At 39.2% G+C, this 20,203-nt stretch overlaps 1 protein-coding gene across 2 annotated transcripts in view; it reads right to left on the bottom strand.

Annotated features, from left to right (window-relative positions):
* Positions 1-1,302: 1,302 nt before the first annotated feature.
* UAP1 (UDP-N-acetylglucosamine pyrophosphorylase 1) overlaps positions 1,303-20,203 on the bottom strand; it is a 30,581-nt gene continuing 11,680 nt past the window's right edge. For both annotated transcript variants that reach the window (XM_015832014.2, XM_015832015.1), the window contains exons 6-11: positions 18,824-19,017; positions 17,783-17,926; positions 16,908-17,096; positions 14,285-14,332; positions 2,954-3,020; positions 1,303-1,859 (exon numbers count right to left, since the gene is read on the bottom strand). In XM_015832014.2, the coding sequence (XP_015687500.1) occupies positions 1,767-1,859; positions 2,954-3,020; positions 14,285-14,332; positions 16,908-17,096; positions 17,783-17,926; positions 18,824-19,017 (735 nt within the window). In that variant the 3' untranslated portion in view covers positions 1,303-1,766. The remainder of the gene's footprint in view (positions 1,860-2,953; positions 3,021-14,284; positions 14,333-16,907; positions 17,097-17,782; positions 17,927-18,823; positions 19,018-20,203) is intronic.

Here is a 20,203-nt window from a genome sequence, read left to right on the forward strand (position 1 = left end):
CTTTATATTTTTATGTCTGTTAGAGCAATCTCTGGAAATTAATATCCCATAAATAGCCATTTCATATTTTGGTTAAGATACCAAAATAATATTCCCAAGTATCTGATGAAAGGAAATTTTCCAAAAAGAAATAGTTTTTGGAGGGGGTGGGTGGTATATAGATTAGGTTGTCGGCACCCTCAATATCTTTGCATTCTAACTCAGCTTGAGAAGAAATTTAAGAAACAGCAGTTGTTTCCTGCAATGATTCCTTAAACACAGTTTCAAGACAACGTTTGGGAGAGTCTGTGGTATCCTTGGTCTATATACAAATCTTGGGAGGAGAATGCATTCCTTAGTTCCTTATTGATTGCAGGGAGCGTTCTTCACAGAAATACAGAAAAATATCTTAGTCCAGTGATGGCGAACCTTTTAAAGACTGAGTACCCAAACCGCAACCCAAAACCCACTTATTTATCGCAAAGTGCCAGGGCCAAATCAGCATTGTGGTCCCCTTGGGGGAAGGGGGGAGGGGTATGGCCCACTGGGTGGGCGTGACTGCAGTGGTCACAGCAGAGTGGGCGTGGCTATGGTGGCCGTGGCCACCTTGATGTTGCTCATGGTGGGGAAGCCTGTGGGTGCCGGGCAGGGTTGGGGGAGATTCAGGGGGTCTCTGGTGGGTGTGGCGGTGGCTCAGGAGGCTCATCCTATGGGATGAGGCAGGGGGCAGGGTGGGGGTGCCATTGGCACAGGCCAAGGCAAGGCGAGGCAGGGGCCGCTGCTGCCTGACACCATCAGCCCCCGCACACAGAGGCCAGCGAGCGCATGGGGGCCAACAGTGTCTGTCAGCAGCCACAGCCTGCCGGCCCCTCAACTGGTGCACTCAGGGCTCTGTAATCTGCTGCCAATATCGGGCCAGCCCTCTAGCAGCAGGTGGAGTAGGGGAGGGGGGAGACACGTGATGCAGACCGCCGGACGCGCCTACTCTGTCCCATCTGTTTTTGCTTGTGGTTGGAGAGCAGGTCACTACTGGTCATCTTGGCCCCCTCACAGATCTTGCCCTTGGCCCGTGAATGGAGCCTGTTCCCCTCATACACCCAACGCACCTTGGTCCTGCCTCGGGCCGCCGTGGTGCCTAATGGACCTGCATGAGCTGCTGGCGGCGGCAGCGCATGTGCCCACAGAGTGCTGCCTCTGGCACCCATGCCATAGGTTCGCCACCACTGTCTTAGTCTCTTGTTATCTTAGTATCTTATAGCTTCTGCCGTAACATAAATATAAGTCAAGTATTAAAGAAGTTTCAAGAAACATTATGTTAGGAAAACATTTTAATTCAGTTGTATTACTTTTTTAGTGTTTCAATTGTGCAATTCCAGCAAGATATAATTGTTTGTAAAGCATGGGTACCAAATGCAAAAATCAAACTGAAAAATTTGAATTCATATAAGCATTCCAACCTTCGTACCACTTAGACCATTTACAGGTGTAATAAAGGATTTGGAAGAAAATGCTGATGTCTTCAAATTGCAGCATATGAGGGAATAGGTGCTGCAATTTGAAACAGTAACCATTTAAAACATTAAGAATTATATAAATAGTTGTATCCAGGATTCCAAGATGAAGTCATGTTGCAGTTCTTCTTATTTGTAGCCTACTACTGATTTTTAAGGAAACTCAGTTTGAGTGAAGATTCTTCAAGATGATAGTGAAACCTTTGTTTAAATACTCAGTCCGACATGAAAGAATCATAAAATCCCGGACTAGAAAGATGATCATTCCTGGACATTTCAGGCACCATTCTTCACTAGCTCATGGATCCCACTTTGGTCAATAATCAAAGGAGCATGGAATTCTTTGTTTTTGACCAACTCCACCAATCCCTAGGAAAAAAGGAAGCATTCAGAAACTAGTCAGGATAAATTTAGTATCAGTACAGCAAATTTAACCATCAAATATAATCTAATATGCGATTTGGACTTTCCATTTGAGAGAATCAGTTTCAAATCCCTGTTCAGACTGTACTGGGTGGCCTTAAATATAGCATACTAAATCCTATTTTTTAAGATATATACTTAAGGTATTATCATCCTCCATTTAGGATTATTATGGGGATGAAAATCAAGTGTTAGGAGCACTTGATATATTCATGTTAAACCTTCAAGCTCACAAGACATAGTAAAGTCCAATTAAAACTTTTTACTGTGGCATAATTATAGTATATAAGAACAATTTTGATGAAAGCCCCCTTATGATGGCATTGTAATTAGCTGCTTACTCAATTTTCTATGAAAGACAGCTTTGTAAAAGTGATGTTTTAAAGCTGTATTTGTAGCTATTGGAGTAAGCTAGCAAGTTTAGCAGTCTAATTTACAATAATATAAATATAATACAAATCGCAATATCAAGGAATGATGTAGTAATCCATAAATGTATTGTGTGCTGTAATTATATTAACACCAATAAGTCTATACGAACCATTGCAAGTTGTAAAACAAGTGTTCAGCAACAAAACATCCCTCTCTACTCACAATTCAATGCAAGTATGGGAAACAAGGATTACATGCCCGGGACCTTTGCCATGAGCCTCAGGAATATTAACTTTTCCATTATTACATCACATTCCTTGTTTCAACTTTGCCCTATCATCTATATTCATATTCAGCAATAATAGTTAGACTTATATATTGCTCCACAGTGCTTTATAGCACTCTCCATGCGGTTTACAGGGTCAGCATATTACCCCCAACAATCAGGATCCATTTTACCAACCTCGGAAGGCTAAGTCAACCTTGAGCCAGTCAGGATCGATCTGCTGGCAATGGGCAGAGTTAGCCTGCAATACTGAATTCTAACCACTGCACCATCAGGGCTTATTTATCTTATCATCCATAAAGAAGAATTGTTACTTTAGGACAGGATGTTTAGGAGAAGGCTGGGGAGGAGAAAAAGAATTTAGAATACCACAGCAACTTACTTCACCCCCATAGGACACAAGAGGAGAAATCTCACACTGAATTGGCAAGTCATTTGCATCCTTCAAACTAAGGAACAATTATAAAGAAAAAGTGTTAGTTCAGGATGAGAAACACTCCAATACACCTATATTACTTATGCACATGGCAAACTCTTGTTAAGGCATGAATGTCTTTCTCTGCTCGTCATGAAACCTGTTTTTAGTGCTGCAGAAATCTAAATAGTAGCTATGGAGTAGGTTCATCATCTACAGACAGAGAAATTGGTTAACAGCATGCAGTGTGAGATGCGAGAGAGAGGGGGGGATGCACTAGGTAGAGAGGAAATATTTTGAGAAATATCATTTTTTTCCAGGAAAAAAAGAGAAATATTGAAACCTAGGCACCAACTTTTAGTATCACACCATATCTATACACTATTAAAACTCTTGTGTCTGCTTGTAACCTTCAATTGTGCTAGGTGGTGCATCGTAAAGGCAACAATTTCTGAAACAAGTTACCTCAAATTGGCTAACTTATAGACCCACTACTCTTGTGGGATTGAAATTTGGTAGGGTTGTGGCCATTTCAGAACCACTGCAAATTTCCTGCCAGCTTCCCATAAGAAAAGTCAATGGGGAAGCCGGCAGGATGTTAGAAGTTCCAGGCTGGCCAGCAGGTAAGTAGCTGCTGTTGGGGAAAGCGAGGGGTGCATACGGGTGCAGGGAAGGAACAATGTAGGTTGGGGAGAATGCACAAGAGACACCATGTGGGTTAGGGAAGTTGCAAAAGGCTACATGGTGGTGCACAAGAGGTACCATACAGGTTGCGGAGGATGGGCAGAGGCTCACGAGCATGCGTGGAGTGCCATGAGAGCTAGAAAGGATGCGGCAGGCAGCATGAGAGATGCCATATGGGTCAGAGAGGGTTGCATTGGTGGGCAGTAAGTGTTGTGTGGGTCAGTGAGTGTGTGAGGAGTGAGAGGCACAGCATGAGTTTCAACTGTAAAAAGCAGTTTATAAATCAGTACAAAGATATGGGGGAAGCAAAGGTGTGTAGAGATACAAACTTAAAGTGCCAGTGTAAACTAGTTATATTTCTTCTTTTTTTTCTCTTATCATGTGCCTTTAATTTCTTTCACTCACTATTTCTTACTCTATTTCTGTCCTTGCATAAAGATGCTTGCCCATCATGTTAGGTACATGTTTAAGAGTCAACTGATTAATTCCTAACAAGATAGTGGATTGAAAGGTGGATATTCTTTTTTTTTTAAAAAAAGTTTTATTGTTTTACAATAAAAAACAATTAAACATAAGTAAACACAATAGGAATTATAAGCCCCCCACCCCCCCCGACTTCCCAAACCAAATCCCAGGATAATATTCATATAAAAGTAAACATATACTAATATCTCTAACTCCGCAATATATCTTAATACACAAGAAAATAAAAAAAGTAAACAAAATCATAATAAAGAAAAGTCTAAAAAACNACCACATCCACATATTCAGCTAAACCTTGAAAAGCAGTTGTCACATTCATACGAAAATTCTCATGTTTTTGTAATAATTCTTGTTGTTGTTGTATTACTTGATCAAAGTTATCTTCCATTTTAACATTCATCTTTTGTATCATCTCTGTCAGTTGCTTAATACTATCAGTCATTAAGTCCTGTAATTCTTTACCAGAAGACGGTGGGGGTGAAGAAAATGGCGGGGATGGCGGGTGGGAAGACGACTTAGAAGTTATTTGAGGCGACTGTGAAGTCGAAGATGTAATTGACTTTAGGGTTGCGGGTGCCACTCTTCTCAAAGCCATGTTAGAAATTTTAGGTTTCAGTCAATATAAAAGTCTTTTAAACAAGTAATCCAGAACAAATAATAAAGTTGCTGAAAGTAACAAAAGTTCCAGACCGGAAATGCGAATCACTTTCACTTCTTCTTGCTAAAAAGTATCAATCCATCGCCATTTTAAGTTCACTTTCACTCAGTCCTCCCCAAGTGAAGAGAAGATCAGAACATCCAAAATTAGAGTATAATCCAAAATAGGAAACAAACTTCCAGGGTCAGTTTGTCTGCTTATAATAACTCACAGTTCAGTTCAAGTTGCAGCGGTGGCGGCGGCTTCTAGCTTCGCCGAAGCGAAGGCGTCCTGGATCGCGGAGAATCCTCGGGGCTCTGGAGGAGGTCTAACCTACATCGTCCACATAGGACGACTCGGGAACTCAACTCCTACCCCGGGCGGCTCACCGATCCCCTTATGCCCGGGGGAAAGGTATCAAACCGTTTGACAGCTGATGCTTGCTGTCAAAACGGCTTTTACACGAAAACAGGCGGGAGACAGCCATCAGCTGTGTCCGACGAGGTCGCCTGCACACCGGAAGTCCTCCAGTTTGCCAAGATTTTATACTACCGCCTTACCCATTTAACACATGGAGGATATATCATGAGAATTGCTGGATAAGGGGAAAAATAGAAATTGGAATGAAAATTGTTGAATGAAATATCAACTACCTCAGACAAGCTGCTATGGTATAGATGTCTGAAAATGAGGAAGACTTAAAGAGTCTCCTATTGAGAGTGGAAGAAATGAAGCAACTATTGATCTGCAGCTCAATATTAGTGATAGTTCAGTGCAAGTTAGGAAATAGTAATAACAATCTTTAGTTTCCTAAGCTCAAAGACTTACAAAGATAGAGACTGTAGCCTTGAAATTAATCTGTGCTCATAATTTGGGAGAAAGACTTGCTAAATTAGACCAAATGGTTCAAAAATATTATATTGGTAACAAAGGTACATGTCATCATTTCTCATTGTTAATTTATGTGTATGAAGCTTGATTATTAAAATTATTATTATTGGGGCATAGAGATAATGTGTAGTAAGAATCATTAGAGAAGGCCCTGATGCTTAGAAAAACAGAAGATGGTTGAAAAAGGGGCTGTCAGAAGACAAGATGGTGAGTTGCTATCATTAATGACACTAGAATATCATAGAGATTAGACCAGGGGTCCCCAACTCCCAATCTGCGGACTGGTTTGGAACTGGGGCTGCGTAGCTGGAGGTGCACTGAAGGCACTTCTTCCACCTCCAGGCATGAGGCGAGACTGCAGGGGTCTGGCAGGGTTCAGGAAAATGGCTGGGCAGAAACTGTCTTGCTCAGTGCAAAGGTCCTCTGCCAGCTGCACTTGCAACTGGCTACTTCTCCTCCTGCTACTTCTTCCTCCTCCTCTTCTTCTCACTTTCCTTCTGTCCCCATCCTGGCACTCCAGCTTAGCTTGCACGCACTTCATGCAACTCTCCAAGTTTGCAAGACAAGTGTGCATCAGCCCAGCTTGCAACCAGGTGCTTCCCCAAAGCCTCATTGGAGGGGGACCCTCCCAAGGTATGTGTGTCTGAGGTGTCTTTTTGTCAGAGTGCAAATAGGAGCAGGGAGAAGCTACCTTTCACCTTAACTCATGAGTCTCAAAAGGATTCTCTCTCTCATCTGCACCTTTTCTAAGACCGCTGGGCTCTGTTGCACTTCAACCGGAGTTTTTTTGCTTTTGCTTTGATGCTCCAGGTGCCTCGTGTTTTGGCAACGTCCTGCCTGCTTTTCATGGGAGGGGAGAAGCTACATTTCCCCTTAAGCGTCTCCAAGGGAATCCCTCATTTGTACCTTTTCCAAGACTGCTGGGCTAGAGTTGGTTTAGTCTCTCTCTCTCTCTCTCTCTCTCTCTCTCTCTCTCTCTCTCTCTCTCTCTCTCTCTCTCTCTCTCTCTCTCTCTCTCTCNGTTCTAACCTACATCGTCCACATAGGACGACTCGGGAACTCAACTCCTACCCCGGGCGGCTCACCGATCCCCTTATGCCCGGGGGAAAGGTATCAAACCGTTTGACAGCTGATGCTTGCTGTCAAAACGGCTTTTACACGAAAACAGGCGGGAGACAGCCATCAGCTGTGTCCGACGAGGTCGCCTGCACACCGGAAGTGAAAAGGTGGATATTCTATTCAGAGTTGCAGAGAACAGCGAGATGGGCAGTATATAAATTTAATAATTTAATAAAAATAAAATAAATGTGAGTGCAGAAAAAATTATAACCATTTCACTGAAATCAGAAAATGCTAATGGAAGTCTCTCATTGGGGCCATACTCATCCAATATACCCAAAAGAATAAGTTTTTGCCTATCCAGGCACACTATGTGTCCATATAAGAATATTGAACTGCCCAACTGGGAACATCTCTTCAAAATCTAATCTCATCTCTGCCTAATCCGCTTGTCTCTATTTGTACTCAAGACAAGCAACCTTTGGTGATAGAGAGAAATTTTCTTTTATTTGCTGATATATGCAGATCTTCAGTGAGTTAGTGGCAGTACCTAGATGGCTTGGATTGATCTTAAAAGCTAAGCAAAGCAGACATGGTGATGACACAGTGATGAGAAGCAGTAGAATATTTTATTGGGTTTGTAGATTAGACTAGAAAATAAAAACAAACATCCCTCCCCCCTCCAGTCTTGGATTCAGGAAACTGCAAATCAGTCCTTTGTTGCTGCAAGAAAACCACATGGACATGACCTCAAAATCATCAGAAGTCCTGCGCAATTCAATGTTTTCCTTTGTGCAAATGTTAAGAAACATGAAATGTTTTCAGCAGTCATTTCTTCTCTGTTCTAAATCTCCAAGCCTATTGCAACTTTGAAAAAAAGAACAGGAAAAAAATCACTGTTTTCCAAAATGTAATGCAATGTGTATATCTCACCTCTTGCTCGAGTTTTCTAGGAAACACTGAGTGAAAAGTGTCTTTTTTCACTTGCACAGATGGAAAAGTAATAGAAGGAGACAGCTTGAATTTTTTTACATCCTCCAAACTGGAGAACAAGGAAAATGTAGATACAGGTAGTCCTCAACTTATGACTGGTCACTTAACAAATGTTTGAAGTTAGATAGTTCCCCCCCCAAAAGCCTGTTTTTGAAGTTATGACAGCTATAACACCCCCATGTCATGTGATCTGCATTTTACGCACTTGCCAACTAGCTCACCCTTATGGCTGTTTGCAATGTCCCATGGTCACATGACCATAATTTGCAATGTTGATTTGCTGGTTTCCAGGGTTATTTTCACTTTCCATCAAAAAACACCATTGTGGAAAACTAATTCCTCAACAACCATGCCATTTACTTAACAGCTGCAGCATTTGCTTAACAATTGCTGCAAATATATATATTAAAAAATCAGGATCTGGCCATATGATGCCTTCACATTGATGACCACAGTGACCATTGATGGTAATTCCAGGTTCCATTATACTCGTTAAGTAGAGGACTACCTGTACCTAAAAAATAGAATTTCCCAGTATTCAAATCTTCCCTTTGCAAAGGATTGAAAGCAGAAGAAGGTGGCTCATATGATTTGTGTTTAGCTTTGGAGGATATTAGATAATAGAATATTCTCTTTTCCCTAAGTCATAGCAAGAATAAGAAGGAAACCTCATTCTTACATTTTGTGGAACTATGGGGATTTTTTCCTCAATGTCTTTTATCTTCTGAAAAGATAAAATCAGTAAAGATGTCTGTCTAGAGAATGGTGTCTTTACAAAGACCTGTGATGCTTGCCAGAAAATTGGGGGCTAGAGGTGTTGGTGGAAAAGACACAAAAGATAGCTAACACATTTAAAATGCTATTATTTGTACATTCTGATAATTATACACATTTTTATAAAGTGATAAATAATGGGGCTGATTAGATCTACTCCTTGGCAAGCTAGAAAAAGGTGGAATAGACAACATCACCACCAGATGGATTTGTAGATGGCTGACAACTGTACTCAACGAGTAGTCCTCAATGGCACCACATCCACATGGAGAGAAGGAAGCAGTGGGGTACCACAAGGCTCCATCTTGGGCCCAATACTTTTTAATATCTTCATAAATGACTTAGATGAGGGAATAGAAGGGGAACTCATCAAATTAGCAGATGACACTAAACTGGCAAAAATAGCCAACACCCCAGAAGGCAAACTCAGGATTCAAAAAGATCTTGACAAACTTGAACAATGGGCCCTATCCAACAACATGAAATTTAATGTGGAGAAGAGCAACGTCTTACATTTAGACAGGAAAAATCAAAGATATAAATACAGATTAGGTGAGACCTGGCTCAAAAACAGTAATTGTGAGAGGGACCTTGGAGTCCTAGTGGATGATCACTTGACTGAGCCAGCAATGTGCAGCAGCAGCTGAAAAAGCTAATACAATCCTGGGTTGTATAAACAGAGGAATAGAATCAAGATCACGCAGGCTTCTGGTTTTGCACAGTTTGTGCAACAGCTGAGGGATCGTGGGGCTCCGCACTCTACAGCTGATTTCTCTCTGTTTGGAGACCCTAAATGTGCCAAAAGCCACCCGGAAGAGGTGGCAAAGAAAGAGAGATGCCCTGCCGGTCGTGGAAAGATTGCAGTCGATCTGGACGGTCCAGGGAAAGTTCTCCAGAAACCAGCAGAAGAAAGGCTAGCATCATTCTTGAAACTAGCCCAAGCTACATGCAGCCGAAGCCAAAAAGTACTAAGTTAAGCATGATCGTAAACAGCATGACTGAACTGGGTAAGAATACTGATTCTCTCTCTTCTACCTGATTGATTTCCTGAAACAAACAAACAAACAAACCCAGGAGTAAAAATCCTCCGAAAGTGAGGGGGGATTTCTGCTCCACCCTCCTCTAAACAGAAACAGCGAATTAAATTTATGGGGAATAAAATTATACAGAAATGAAATCAATATAAGAAACTTGGAAAGTGTGAAATCGATGGATTATGTTAAGATTCTCCTGGCAAAAGATTATTGATGAAAATAAATGATAATTATTTGTTTTGAAAACTAAAAAATGAACTGGTGCTGACATCTAGTGGTAGATGAAAATACTGCACTAAATATACAGCCCAGGGAAAAAAAACCTTGTTATTGTGACCTTCCAATGCTTTAACTAAACAAAGAACAGCTGCAATAAAAGAAAAGAAAACATTGTGGGCTACCTACAAAGCAAGAACTATAAAACTTAGAAAAAAACCTGACCTTCCTGGATTATAAATACTTATTAAACTGTGTCTTTAAAGTGGTTGACAGACAAAGAGTTTTGGATTTTTGGTCATTATGGAACATCAGAGGTCTGCAAAAAAAAACATACCAAGAAAAAACAAATACTTTCCAGGAGGAAATATATCTTATGTTACAACAAATACAAATGACATTAATTTCAAACCACGAGGAAATTAAAAATAACTTTGAAAACTTAAATGAACATATTCTTATTTTAACGTCATAACAAACAAATGATCACAAAACAAAAAGAGAGAGAGATCAAGTAAAGCAGATAACTGAATATAAAATAGAGGAAAGAAACTTAGAGATGGAATTTAATAATGGAAGGAGTTGTGACTTAATCCAGATGGAGGAAAACTTACAGGAAATACTGGATACGAAAAAGATAACCTATACTTCAAGATTCCAAGAACTTGAGAAAAAAAAGGAGATAGGAGAAACTAAGAGAGAAAGAAAGAAAAAGATTTTTGAGGAATACTTCTACAAAAACACCTTACTTGACTTATCTTTTGTACCTACAACAATATCTACAAAATCATGGGAAAATCTTTGGGTTCAATGGAACATACTGATTGGGAAAGATATTTGGCAAAAAAAGGGGGGGGGGGCTAAAGCCAGAATTAAGAAATCAGATGATGGGATTCATTTGATGGAATACTTAAAGATTAAGCACTTGTTTGAATACGGTTAAAGAAATAAAATTGTGAATATAGAATTTTAGCTTAGGAGGGATAGGCTTCTTAACCAACATAATATTTTTTGTCTATGATATGAGAAACATAAAAATGTTTGGGATGATTTATATGAGGGAAATGTACTAGATACTTAAATATAATGGATTTTGAAGACTTGAATATGCTTAAAAAGAATAAAACATTGAATATAAATGTATTTTAGCTTAAGAGGGATATGTTTTTTTCTTTTTTAAACAGTATATTATTTCTTTCTTTTGTTTTTTTCTGTTTCAAGATATGAAAAATGTAAGTGTTGGGATGGTTCATATAGGAAAAAGATTTAAATATCTAAATGTAATTAACTAAGAAAATTTTAACAGGTAAAATGTTTTCTTTTGAAATATTGTGGGGAAAATAAATATAAATGAGAACTCTAAAAACAGGATCTATGACAAGGTGATCGAGATGATTAATTAGAAAAGAAGCTTAATAATGAGGTGGAGGTTATTTGTAGATATTTAATGGTTATCTTTTAAAATTATCAAGAAATATACTAATTCAAGGTTGATAAAAGAGAATATTATTGGAAGAAGAGAAAATAAAAAAGCTATTATGTGGAATATGGAATTATAGAAACTAATTGTTATTGATTATTTGTAAATACAAATCCAGACAATACACTGTTTGCCAAATATTGATGGTGATATGTAAAAAAAATTAATAAAACATATTTTTTAAAAAAAGAATCAAGATCACGGGAAGTATTAGTATTGCTTTTATAAACCCTAGTGAGACCACACCTCGAATACTGCAACCAATTTTGGTCACCATACTGCAATAAAGATGTTGAGACCTTGGAAAAAGTTCAGAGAAGAGCAACTAAGATGATCAAAGGCCTGGAGACTAAAACATAGGAAGAACGGCTGCAAGACTTGGGTTTGGCTAGTCTAAAGCAGGGCTTTTCAACCGGTGGTACACGTACCACCTGTGGTACATTAGCATATCACAGGTGGTACACGGCCCTGGCCAGCCAAGTGTAGTGGGGGAGGGAATGAGCCAGCGCAGCGCAGGACTTACTGTGAGAGAGTCCTCCGGAGCTGCAGAGTGGCTTGGGCGAGCCAAAGGTGGAGGGGCGGAGACAGGAGAGGCTATAAAAGGAGGCAGTTTGGGCGGGAGAGGGAGAGAGAGAGAGAGAAAAAGCAGCAGCCTTGGGAGGAGGCAGAGTCAGCTCTAGCTGCACTGAAGGGAAAGAAGGAGGAGGGTGGGGGGAGAGGAGAGGAGATCAAGCAGGCCGGCCATGAGCTAATCCACAACTTCTATGGCAGCCATCTGTGCTAGCAGCAACAAACAGACAAGAAACTCAGTGGGGGAGGGGTCGCCCTCCATGAGGAATGAAGAAAGGCAGCATCGACTGGAGGTGAGGCATAGAGGGAGGGAGGGAGATGGAGAGTGGAAGATTCTTATGTGCTTTTGTGACTTTGAAGTTCTGGGATTTGTGCAATGTGGGTTTTGTGTTCTTAAGGAATGTTTGGCAATTTCTATTTGGCTGATGGCTGATGTCTCGTGTTAGCTTCTATTGCTCTGCTATTGTTAGCTGTAAGTTTTGCTGCAAGGGATTTTGAAGTATTTTTCTCCTGAATGGATTTTGCCTGTAGCATTCCTTTACTTATAAATTGAGCCATTTGGGGAGGCTGCCTTAGCCAGCAGCCAGTACTTACTACATTTTTTTTTCTTCCTTAAATGCTGGCTGCCGGCTCCTTAACTTTCCTTTCTAGCCAGTAGCTAATTCTTAAAGGGGAATGTGCCTTTTTAAGCTAGTTCTCTCACCAGCTTGTCTTTTCTGTCTCTGGAGGCTTTGCCTTGTTTAATGAATATATGGAAGAGGGAAAATATGGGGGGGGGAGTCAAATTCTTCCTTCAGAAGGAGATGGAAATGAGAAAGAGGGAGGCAGGGAAGGAGGGAGGGAGGGAGGGAGGGAAGGAAGTCCCGCCTTAGCACTTGGCCACCAGCAGCCCCGCCATTGACTTTGCTTGTCAAAAGGTTGCAAAAGGGATCACATGACCCTGGGACACTGTGACCATCATAAATATGAATCAGTTGCCAAGCATCCAAATATAAATCACATGACCTTGGGCATGCTGCAATGGTCATAAGTGTGAAAAATGGTCATAAGTCATTTCAGTGCAATTGCAACTTTGAACAGGTTTTTTTTTTATCATCAGGTTTTTGACACCTTGCTAGGTGGTACTCGAATATAGCCATATCCTAAAAGTGGTACAATCGGTGAAAAGGTTGAAAAGCCCTGGTCTAAAGAAAAGAAGAAATAGGGGTGACATGATAGCAGTATTCCAGTATTTGAGGGGCTGCCACAAAGGAGAGGGGGTCAAATTGTTCTCCAAAGTAGGACAAGAAACAATGGTTGGAAAGTGATTAAAGAGAGAAGCAACCTAGAATTAAGGAGAAACTTCCTAACAGTGAGAACAATTAACCAGTGAAACAGCTTGCCTTCAGAAATCGTGGGCGCTCCATCACTGGAGGTTTTTAAGAAGAGACTAGACAGTCACTTGTCTGAGATGGTATAGGTTCTCCTGCTTGAGCAAGGGGCTGGACTAGAAGACCTCCAAGGTCCCTTCTAGCTCTATTCTATTCTATTCTATTCTATTCTATAATCAAAGATAATGAAATTCACTTATTCACCTGGGAGCTTGGGTGGGATGAAAGAACCATAACTAACCATATATATTTTTTTGTCCTGGGCATTGCCAATTAACAATCTCAATGAATAGCCAAGAAAAAATGAGTTGCTTCTAAAGATATAGAACTTATATATCGGTTGACTAGGATCTATCTATTACCTCTTCCTGCAAGATTGGCTTTCAGGTAAGACAAAACAGTGTCATTTAGGATATATGACAGAACAACTATAAATACAAAATAATCTCAAGGAATTATTTAATAACTATTCAATAACCTAATATCTATAAATAAGAAACCCCTCTATTCTGTCCCCAGTCACATTTGGACTGCTCCCTTTACTACCGTCTTCATTTATTACTGCTCCTATTATCTCTTTTTCTTCATAATCTAGTCTGAAGATCCTTATGTTCTCCATCCCCCCTGTTCCCAAGGTGAAAAGTAGAATCCACTAGGATTTATGCAGTAAAAATATCATCCAAAGCATACATTTGCATAGACTTCCCTGCAAGCCCGATTTAAAAAAGAACACTGCAGGTACATCGATGGGATGCCAGTATTATGCTTTAGTATCTCTTCTCTCTCCCATTCCAACAACAGGGTTACGTTTCCAAAACAGTCTGCCAGCAAAGCTTGTTACTTAAATTTAAAAAGCCACAGATTTTATAGACATGAAAAAAGCCCTACACATGCAGACTAAGGTCTTCCAAGAAGTGAATCTAAGATAGCCACTGGCCACTATTTCATAGGTCCCAAGAAATAAGTAAATAAGAATTGTTTGTTATATTTAATACCATATACATAAACGGAGTACCAAGACCCTACATGCTATGGAGAGGTGTGTTAGCCAGTTCCCAAGCAGACCCATCACCATGCATTCCCAGCGGCCCGAGACAGTATATTTACTTGTGATTGGCATCAGCTTGGATCACATCTGACCTTCCATTTGTGTTGCTGTCATATGGGAAGAAAAAGGATTAATGAGCAGGGACACAAAATTGAGGAGTGTGCCAAATCTAAAAAGTGGTCTTTCTGTATCATGGGCGGAATGGGGTGGGCAGATTCTATCCATATATTTAGAAGGAGGTTGAAAGCAGACAGGTAGTCCTCAACTTATGACCATTTGTTTAACAACAGTTTGAAGTTATGACAATGTTGAAAAGTGACTTATGATTTGTACTACCTCCACGGTCATGTGATCATGATTTGGGTGCTTGGCATTTGCCAAGATCACATTTGCCATGGCTGCAGCATTCTACAGTCACATGATTGTGATTAGCGACCTCCCAGCCCATTTTGTACAAAGGTCAATAGCAGAAGCCAGATTCACTTAATGACTGCATGATTTGCAGTGGTAAAAATGGTCATAAAATGGTAAAAATGGTCATAAAAGCGGGTCCACTCACATGATGACTCAGTTAACAATGGCATCACTTAGTAACTAAAATTCTGGTCCCAGAATTCTGCGGTTGTAAGTTGAGGAATACCTGTACACTAAATTGAATGTCAGCTTTTTTTATCCAGAACCCTATTTTTAATTATTTTATTTTTATTAATAATGTTATTATTTTTTATAAATAAGTCAAAGAGGCGAACACACACAATATTCCTTCCTCCCTCTACTTTCCCCATAACAACCACCCTGTGAGGTGAATTGGGCTGGGAGAGAGTGACTAGCCCAAGGTCACCCAGCCTAAGGCGGGAGTAGAACTCAGTCTCCTGATTTCTAGCCTGATGCCTTAACCACTAGACCAAACTGGATCTCTGATATCAATCTGATATCAGTACTGAGCAACATGTGGTTCTCTAGATCTTGGTAAAATGTTACTCCCAAAGTTGAACCCAGATTAGCAATACTGAAGGATGTTGCAAATTGTTATTTCAGCAATATTTGGAGAGCAAAACACTGCCTTTCCTTGAATTTCGGAGATCTTTCTTCAATAATGAGCTTTTTTGACCTTGATACTCAACTCCAATATGATTTCTTGCAACATTTTTTAGAGCCAGATGGAAATTTGTATCACAAACAGTCAACCTTTCTTGCTATATAATAAAGGGGATGACGTTTTTAACACTATACCATGTCATCTGACATTTTCTTCTTCACTATTCCTCCTACATCAAAACAAATGAACTGTTGCCATCTCTCCCAAGAATGATAACTGAGGAGGCAAGATTCCAAAGTCAAATGTTTGGGAGCATTCAGGTACAAACAAATGGGGCTACTTCATACCAATTTAGTGGCCCATCTAGCTCAGCTCAGGAAGAGAAACCTTAAACTGAGAGCTAAACTTCCTGTAGATCACCTATAACAGGGGTGTCAAACTGCCAGACCACGGGCCAGATGCATCATGTGGAAGCCATGCCCACCCCAGCTCTGGCAAGGGGAAGTCACGATATGTCGCGATACGTCACGTGACGTGGTGAGTTTGACACTCCTGACCTATAAGAATATGCTATTTTGATTCTTCATTGCTCTTTCATACACAAAGCTCCTTTTTTAATTTTAATTTTGTTCTTTCAATAATCTTTTTCTTTCCAAGAGTACATGTTCAAACTCCTGTCTCAGACACAGAGTACACAGACTAGACCAGCATTTTTCAAAGTAGGAAATGTTAATGAGTTGATCTTCAACTTCCAGAATTCCACAACAAGCATTCTGACTGGGGAATTCTGGAATTGAAGACTGCACAAATTTGAAAAACACTACGCTGCCGTTTTGAAGGGAACTCTGTTATTCAGATCACTGTGTTCTGTAACTATAATTCTGAGCACACTTAGTTCTCCTTTGCTATCTTTCTCTCTCATTTGGAGAACAACTCTGTATTTTGTTGAAAAGAGATCCCAAGAAAATGACCACAAAGCTTCATTGCCATGGGCTAGATATATGAATACTTCAGCCCTCTTTTAAGGAAGCCTGGCTGGCCTGTATAAGGGAACTATAACTATGCAAGCTATTTTCCAGGGGTTTAATTATTCCAGGTCTAGTTTGAATTTGGAATTGCTTTGCATGGAAATTGTTTTCCAAATGCAAGAGCTCCATTCATTTTCATACAAATCTAACCCCTAAAGCAGGGGTTCCCAACTCGGGGTGTGAGACAATATTCCAGGGGGTGCGAAAACTTGGGTTTTCAAAATTATAGTCTATATGCATAATTCATTGCTGTTATTTCAAACTTTTGTAAGGAGTGCGAGAATATATCAGAAGCGTTCTAGGGGTGCGGGGTATAGAAAAGTTGGGAGCTGCTGCCCTAAAGCTATGCATATTTTACAGTTATAACTAATAGACCTGTGGCAATTTTATGTTGATATAAGACCTGATTACTTAGGCATGCAAATACATTAAGCTATTAATGTAGTAAGATAAAGTTATACATCAGGAAGCATGCTACAAAATCTGGTTTGGTATTTTACCAACTGGAACATTGGTAACACAACTGTGTATGTTCTCTCAGCTGAACTGGAATTACAGAAAATGATCATATTAGAGATGGAAGGTAAACATTAGGGGAAGGTCAAATTTTCTAACCAGGGAATAGCTGGCAGGCGTGTTCCATTTTCATCCACAAAGTGTCCACCAGCATTGAGAACCCAACAGTGATGCAGTGACATCAAGGAGTGTCTCGCAGTGGTAGGGTTGTCCTTGCCATTTTGGCTGTCAGCATTTTTCAAAGGGGAAAATTCATCTTCTCGCAGCACTTCATAAACCACAAAGTTCCTGGATTCAAAATAAAGTTGAGATTTGTCAAGTGTAAAGATTTTAACCTCTTTCTGTTTCTACTACTATCAACTATAGCCCTATAGATGGACATTAGCAATAAACTCATATACCAAGGAAATGTCAATACAGGGGAAGAAATAAATTCTACAATTATTTATATCTTCACTTAAAATATTTTTTCAAAGCTTTCAAAACTGAAATGCATACCAACTTTATAGCAATTGCTGGAGCTAGCTGCAGTCCTTCCTTTAGGTAGGCACAAGGATAAACTGGCATTACAGAATCTTTGGAGAAGTTTGCCCTGAGCCACTCTAAACAGGATGGTCACTGAGTATCTGCTTTCTCCTCTTTAAGCCACATCTGTTCCTTCTGCTGCTTTTGACTGGTTCCCAAGACAACTTTAGCACAAATTACTGTTTCTCAATCTTCTGTAACACCATACAAGTTCTACAAATGTCACACAATCTAATTTCAATATTATATGTGGCATATCCCTTTCTGATCCATGCTTAACTGCATATCTTTCTCTTCTATCTGTTTTCAGACAGCTCAGCTTCTTAGCTGCAGTCAAAATGATAATCTCATACAATCAGGAGGGGGGTGAACTTTCGAAAGGAAAATAAAGCCAAACGTTATATACTAAGATGCACACAAAATAAGTCAGTCAGTCACTTGGGACTTACTTAGCAAACTGGAAGATGTCAAATACAAATTTTTCCATTTTAATTCCATTTGGTTTGTCAGGCTTCAGAGCTTTTCCTGTGGTCACATCTACATATGGGACTTTTTTCTGAGCTATGTGATGTTGCAGCTGAGGTTCGTAATCACTGAAACATCAAGATAGGAGTCAGCAGAGTGAGAAGCACACCATGGTCTATCAAATCCCATCATTCTGGCAGGCAAGTAATAACTATTCCAAAACTAGATACCTAAGCCACCTTTTTAATCCTGTAAGAAAGTAGCATTACTATTAATTACTGTCAATTAGGACTCACCACTGCTTGTAATCTCTTCCTGTCCCTTTCCTTGTTTACAGTTCAGTGTAAACATCAATGCACTAAAATCTCTTGACACATTTTCTGAAAGAACCTAAGTTATTGTATGGTTTTTGACCATGATCTCTGAACAACCGTGATTCTACAAACCAGAGACTGTGCCACCTCATCACTTATCTTTTCCTGTCAGGACATCATTAGAGATGTCCTGTGATGCTAAATTTATAGACAAATCAAGTTCCAAACTAGGAACAAACAAATAAACCTGAAAATTAAACTGAATGTAAAAACATCTTGGTTAAAACCTTGAAAATAAAACTGAATAAATATAATAATATCCTCAGAAAGAATTAAGGAGAAAAAAGCAACCATGATCAGGAGACCAGGAGAAATTACCAACAAAAAGAGACTACCACTTTGCAGCTTAGAAAAAAAAGTGGGTAAGGGGAAATACAGAAAATAAAATCATGTTCTATATGTCCTAAAAGGTTTAGTTTTCTACCAGCAACATTATTTGCATTGTGCAATTTGTGAGTGTTGCCTATATGATACTTTCATTGTATGCTAAACTTAAATAGTTTTTTATTTCTTGGTTTGAACCATCCTGAATATTATAGGCTATACTATAGCAAATATAATAATAAAAAAAAGAACAGATTTTAACATGAAGAGCAGAAATGACCTCAGAGTAGCACTTCACAGATCAGCATGATTAAAGAAAGTCCTTACTTGACAATGTTTTTTAAAAACTCCATTGTGAAGTAGTGATTGGCAATGTTGCCAGCATTAAAAAGTAATCGGCCATCAGAACATCTTTTCTGGGCTGTTGCCAGAGAAATCTCGCTGTATTCCACCACTTTGTAAACACCATCTACTTGGCATACCACTCCGACTGGTTCTGTCGGGTTAGTTTTTTCGACAACCTTGTAGTGGGTAGAAAACAGAATTGTTAATAACTTGAATTGCTGTAAATAACTGTGATGGAATGTAAATAACTTTTTGATGGAATGTAATTCCTTCTTCAAATGCAATAACTGTTATCCTCAGTTTAATATATATTGGCATAGAGAAGAAAACTTTAAATGATGGGATCAAACTATGCAAATGATCTATAGCAATTCAATGAGCATTGACAAAACAAAATAATTTTTAAGTATTTTACCACATTGTTAAAATGGTTGAAATACAACAGATCTTGACAATGTCAGAGTTTTCAGTACTTTCAATACTGTATGTACTAATGGCAAAGATATGTTTTAAAGCAAAAAGTAGAGAGTTCCAAAACAGTTTAGTAGTGTTGCTAATTTAACCACAAAAGTCATATTTTGACTGTCAGAGATGAATATGGATTGTATTGAAATATCTCTGTAGGTCATGGCTATAAGATGTGTAAGATAAAACTCACCAAGAAGCTCTTGAAATCCAATATTCATATTAGCACCTCAAGTTTTCAGTTTAGCACAGTTTAAATTGACTTTTATGACATTTCATTTTAGCAACAGGAATATGCATATCAATTGGCAAATGAAGAATATGATGGTTCTTCTGTCAGAAAGAACTCTACCAAAATTTCCAAACTGGGAAGCTGCATCAACCAAAACAATCTCTGTAATATTACAAAAGTTGCCAGCTCTAATTGTTTTTCTCTTTGAGACACATTCTCTCTCACCACATGAGGGTGTCATAGCAAAGTAATCATAAAGCAATCCTCCTGCCAAACTTGGTAATTTCTGTTCATTGCATCCATGTGAATTTCTTATTACTATTATGGATATGGCTTCCCAGTCTAACCAAGAAACTAATTTACAAAAAGAGCAGATATTGTATTACTAAATAGCTTGTGAATTATTAGTGAATCAAATCAACCAAACAGACATAATTAAAACACACATCCATTCTTATTTTTTATCTCAGAATAAAAAGTAAGCAACTCTGGATAAATTCTTTTTTAAAAGATTATGAATTCACTATAATTTTGTTCTATTCTATAGAATTCTAAAATCAGAAGAAGTTTCTGACCCTGAATTGGTATGCTAGGGGAAGCTAATAGATAGAAGGTAACTGATTTAAGAAAGATCAAACAAAGATCAAAAGAGAGATGTCAACATC

The sequence above is a fragment of the Protobothrops mucrosquamatus genome, unplaced genomic scaffold (genome assembly GCF_001527695.2).
Source record: "Protobothrops mucrosquamatus isolate PMUCROS unplaced genomic scaffold, P.Mucros_1.0 scaffold_294, whole genome shotgun sequence".
Taxonomy (NCBI): Eukaryota; Metazoa; Chordata; class Lepidosauria; order Squamata; family Viperidae; genus Protobothrops; species Protobothrops mucrosquamatus.